Source organism: Entelurus aequoreus, linkage group LG17 (assembly GCF_033978785.1).
Source record: "Entelurus aequoreus isolate RoL-2023_Sb linkage group LG17, RoL_Eaeq_v1.1, whole genome shotgun sequence".
Classification (NCBI taxonomy): Eukaryota; Metazoa; Chordata; class Actinopteri; order Syngnathiformes; family Syngnathidae; genus Entelurus; species Entelurus aequoreus.
This window is the reverse complement of record NC_084747.1, coordinates 13,201,610-13,206,809: the sequence shown is the minus strand read 5'-3', so window position 1 is coordinate 13,206,809 and position 5,200 is coordinate 13,201,610. Positions and strand designations below refer to the sequence as shown.

The 5,200-nt window shown below is 38.6% G+C and overlaps 1 protein-coding gene across 1 annotated transcript; it reads right to left on the bottom strand.

Moving 5' to 3' along the window:
- Positions 1 to 667: 667 nt before the first annotated feature.
- Positions 668 to 3,035, bottom strand: LOC133632448 (gastrula zinc finger protein XlCGF17.1-like). Its single transcript, XM_062024860.1, has one exon. The coding sequence runs from the start codon at positions 2,717 to 2,719 to the stop codon at positions 1,907 to 1,909; it is 813 nt and encodes a 270-aa protein (XP_061880844.1). The 5' UTR covers positions 2,720 to 3,035; the 3' UTR covers positions 668 to 1,906.
- Positions 3,036 to 5,200: the final 2,165 nt, after the last annotated feature.

Genomic DNA, 5,200 nt, shown 5'->3' with positions numbered 1-5,200 from the left:
TTAAAGTTCAAATTTGAACGACAATAAAAAGTACGTCTAAGTCTAAGACCCACAAACACTGGCTGAGTAACAACAATATGAACGTTGCATGGAAATTTCTCTGCCAGTTTCTGAATACCACAGGGATTCTTCTTTTGTGTTTCTGCACCTGCGGTTCCCACACAAGGTTGCAACATTGTTTGTCAACACTGTCTGCGCTCATTTTGTAGCACATTTGACCCTCTGATGTTCTGTGTACCTACACTCTGTCCTCCTCCTGTCTAGGCCTACTGTGTGAGTGTGTGTGTGTGTGTGTGTGTGTGTGTGTGTGTGTGTGTGTGTGTGTGTGTGTGTGTGTGTGTGTGTGTGTGTGTGTGTGCATGTGGTACACAGAACATAAATTTCCACACTTCTATTAGCCCCGGGTCCAGTGGACCCCGGACATCTTATATGTAATAGAAATGTGTATGGGGGGTGTATGGTGTGTGTTCATTAAATATGTATTCTGATATATGTTCTTCACAGAAAATGAGCCAAAGCCAGTGAGTCTCAGTTTGAAAAATGTATTAATTGTATCATTTTTCTTTTAATAAAAATCGAAAACGGGTCCCACAGACCCAAACACCACACAAGGGTTAAAAATATGACTACGACAACTTCAGATTGTTTTCTTTATTTTACTTTGGCCAAAAATAGAACAAGCACATTCTGAAAATGTACATATCACAAATAATCCTCTTGACAAAACACCAAAAGTTAAACATTTAGAGGAAAAAAATGGTACATTTTCAAAAACACCCTGAAGAACAAAATTACCTTTGACTTAATCTCAGTGTTTCTACAAAGCAATTAAACTTTAAGTCACAACGCATCTAGGATTGAACAAAAAACTAAATAAAGCATGAATAAAAACTACTTTATGTATCAACTACCTCATTTGTCATTTCCACATATTAATCCTGTGCTAACTCAACAAACCATACAAACTGAGGTAGAAACTATTCAAGAGTGTTGAGTTACTTCCTGTCTTCTAGACATAATGTGTATTGATAGAAAAATAAAAGCTGTGCAATGTGTGAACAATTTCAACAAAGCACAAATAAAAAGTTAAAAGACTGACAGTATTGCAGTAAATCACACACTGTTCACTTTCTTTACATTTGCACAGAAGACAATCATTTTCACAGAACTATATCAGTGTGCAGTGTCTCATGCTGCATTTTAAGTGGGGTTACTGATTGCTTATTTTACTACTGTTTTACGTTGGGTGGAGGGGGAGGAGTCACAGCCCCGCTTTACCGTGTACCTCTTGCTTGGTATACATGCTCGCCCCGGTATAAACTATTTGCTTGCCTAACAGAATTGCTATTGCGACATCCAGTGGACACATTTAGAACAGCAGTTTCTTTCATTAAAAAATGCATCTGAATTTTACACTCATCTCGCGGGCCGGATTGAACCTGTTATGCCCGAATGTCGAGAAGGTGGGGGTTGGGTTGTGGGTTAATTGTTCATATGTCTCTGATTTGCACATCAATCAGTCTGAGGAGTAAAAGTTGGCGGCTTGTTATGCAAACAGTTACCCAGCATCACTTATGCATCAACGTCAGTTTTGATACATCTCAACTTTGCAGTGAAAAAGGGTGTAGTGCAGGTTTTTGAGCGTGCACAAACTTGACACATGAGGCCCCAGGTCCATGGACTGAAGAAGGAGTAACCAAGCACTTAAAGCATCATCTATCTTACTGTTCAGGAAGGTTTCAGATACAGAGAAGACATGGGGTCATGAGTAGATAAGATTATGCTCCAAATAATCCAAGTTTGTATGAATACCTCAGATATTTGTGAAAGAAGCAGTGAGGAGGTCCTGGGTAGGGTGGAGGTCACCACATATGAGCAACATACCACAAACTAAACAGCTAATTGGTTATTTTCCCTTGTGTGTTCTTATGTGTTTTACTACGTCTGCTTTATGTGTGAACCTTTTACAGCACACTGAACAACTAAATGGTTTTTCACCTGTGTGTGTTCTCATGTGTATAGTCAAAGAGCCACTTTGAGGAAAACTTTTGCCACAAACTGAACAATTAAATGTTTTTTCACCTGCGTGTGTTCTCATGTGTTTAGTCAAATAGCCACTTTGAGAAAAGCTTTTGTCACAAACTGAACAATTAAATGTTTTTTCACCTGTGTGTGTTCTCATGTGTATAGTCAAATAGCCACTTTGAGAAAAGCTTTTGTCACAAACTGAACAATTAAATGGTTTTTCACCTGTGTGTGTTCTCATGTGTTGAGTCAAACGATTTTGAGAAAAGCTTTTGTCACAAACTGAACAATTAAATGGTTTTTCACCTGTGTGTGTTCTCAAGTGTTGAGTCAAATAGCCATTTCGAGAAAAGCTTTTGCCACAAACTGAACATTTAAATGTTTTTTCTCGTGTGTGTGTTGTCATGTGTTGAGTCAAAGAGCCACTTTGAGAAAAGCTTTTGTCACAAACTGAACAATTAAATGGTTTTTCACCTGTGTGTGTTCCCAAGTGTTGAGTCAAATGGCTATTTCGAGAAAAGCTTTTGCCACAAACTGAACATTTAAATGTTTTTTCTTGTGTGTGTGTTCTCATGTGTTGAGTCAAATACCTCTTAACAGAAAAGCTTTTAGCACAAACTGGGCAGCTCAAAGATGTTTTACCTCTCTTCTTTGTAGAGCATTCAGAGTGTTTGTTGTCAGTGTGAGTCCTCATATCACCTTCACAGTCTGTATCGCTGCTCAAAGTTACTTCAACCTCGTCTTCAGCCTCACTATCTGATAGTGGAGCTAAGATGTTATCTACTTGTGGTTTCTCTTCATCATCTTCAGTCTTCACAGAGAGAATACTCAGTGGAAACTTGGTGTAATCAGCTTCCTCTCGTCCTAGAAGACACTCTCCCTCCTGAGTGATGCAGAGTTCCTCCTCTTCCTTTTTAATGCAGGGTGGTTGTGGAGTCTCCTGCTTCAAAGTGGAGCTCCCCCCTAACTGAGGGGAAACTTCTTCTGGATTACCGATCAGCTGCTGGACGTCTGCAAGACACAAACAACAAAAACACATGTCCCGGGGACCCCAAAAGGTTTTTGTCCAAAAAATGTAAAAAATGTGTCATTATTCAGTATTATTATTTGTGTTATTATTCAAGTTTTTAAATCTCTAGATCAACATTAGGTCTATCTGTCAATATAACATTTTTTAAAGATTTAAATTGTATGCTCTTTTTGTCAAAGAAAACCCTTTTTTTTAATGAAAAAAAAAACACAAAATATGCAATATTTTCACCCAATAAAATTTTTACGTGGGATATTTTAGATTATATAATAATTGGAGCATTAAAAAGGTCTAACTCATAACACCATTGATTTTAATCCATTATTATTTTTTGAGCAATGACACTTAAAAACTAATCACACTAAAATTGTAGGGGATCCAAAAGGGTCCTACTCATTAAAGTGTTAAAAAATTAATTATAATTTTTCTTTTTTTACTGCGGTGTGGCGAAGTTGGTAGAGTGGCCGTGCCAGCAATCGGAGGGTTGCTGGTTACTGGGGTTCAATCCCCACCTTCTACCATCCTAGTCACGTCCGTTGTGTCCTTGGGCAAGACACTTCACCCTTGCTCCTGATGGCTGCTGGTTAGCACCTTGCATGGCAGCTCCCTCCATCAGTGTGTGAATGTGTGTGTGAATGGGTGAATGTGGAAATACTGTCAAAGCGCTTTGAGTACCTTGAAGGTAGAAAAGCGCTATACAAGTATAACCCATTTATCATTATTTATTTACTTTTAACACAATAATCTCGAGATCAACTTCAGATCTATCTGTCAATTATACGTTTTATTGTTTGTTTTTTGTTTGTTCGTTTTAGGCCCTTCTTTTAAAAAAAACAGCTCGTTTTTTTACATGGCAAACACAAAATATGCAACATTTCCCCCAAAAAATACCTCAAAACATTTAATGTGACGTAATTGGAGCCTTGAATAGGTCAATACTTCATAATGACATTGATTTTGATTCATTATTATTTTCTAAAGAAAGAAACAGCCTACATGGCAGCGATTAATGTGATTAGTGATTAGAGTAAACATTGCTACATTTTCTTGTTACATTTCACCTGTTTGCTCTTTAAATACCACTTTTAATGTTTTTTTCAAAATTTAAACCGTATTTTTAAAATGTGCCGTGGGGCCGTTAAAAAATGACCTGCGGGCCGCAAATGGCCCCCGGGCCGCACTTTGGACCCCCCTGGCCTACACGAATACAAACATAGAATGATAGTACAAATATAATAAGAAAACAATGTCAACTTCCCAAAGTTGGGTTATGGATATTTATTTACGCACCTTATTTTAACCACCTCCAGTAACTTTAAGTCATGTTTCTTTTTCAAATGCAATCTCCTTAATACCTATCACATATTTTGTATTGTGTAAGCATACTTGGCTTTGGATGCTACATACCATAAACATAAACGTATCTGTCTTGTAATCTTGTTTGATTACAGGTGCTGTGAGAAAAAATGTGGTGACAAGGTCAGCCACGGACGCTGAGGTCACCAAACACGCCATCAGGTGGTTCAACCTGGCGGGGGATCGGGCAACGAGGAGACGAGTCCAGCCTCCACCTCCTCAGGAGGAATAGAGATGTATATGTATAAATAAACAACCTTTTATTGAACTTCTTGTCATTCACCAGTTATTCATTTTCTGATATGTCAGCTGTGCATGGAGCAGCGTTTCCTTGAAGTTGTAGCCTAATAGATTAAATATGTATATTTACTTTTTATATATGTATTTATACATTCTATATTTACTTTATAGGTGAGGGCCGACATCCGGGCAACTGAGCTACATACGGGTTCTTGGAGCCATAGCAACCAGACTGGCGTTGAAAACAAACCGTTGCCATTACTCTTTAACCTGTCGACCTACGCTGGTTAAACCCGTCATTCTGCCTCCAAAATGCCGAAAAACTGTGTTGTTTTTGGTTGTGCTAACCACAACTGGAAACAGGGACAACAAAGGTCGTATTTTGTTCTGCCAAAGCGTGATAAAAGCCCACAGAGACGAGACAAATGGCTCGCAGCTTTACACCGGGAAAACGAGGACGGTTCTCACTGGAGTCCCCCAAAGTCCCGGGTCGTGTGTTCGGATCACTTCGTTTCTGGTAAATATAAGGAACAAAAATCCACCTTCTTA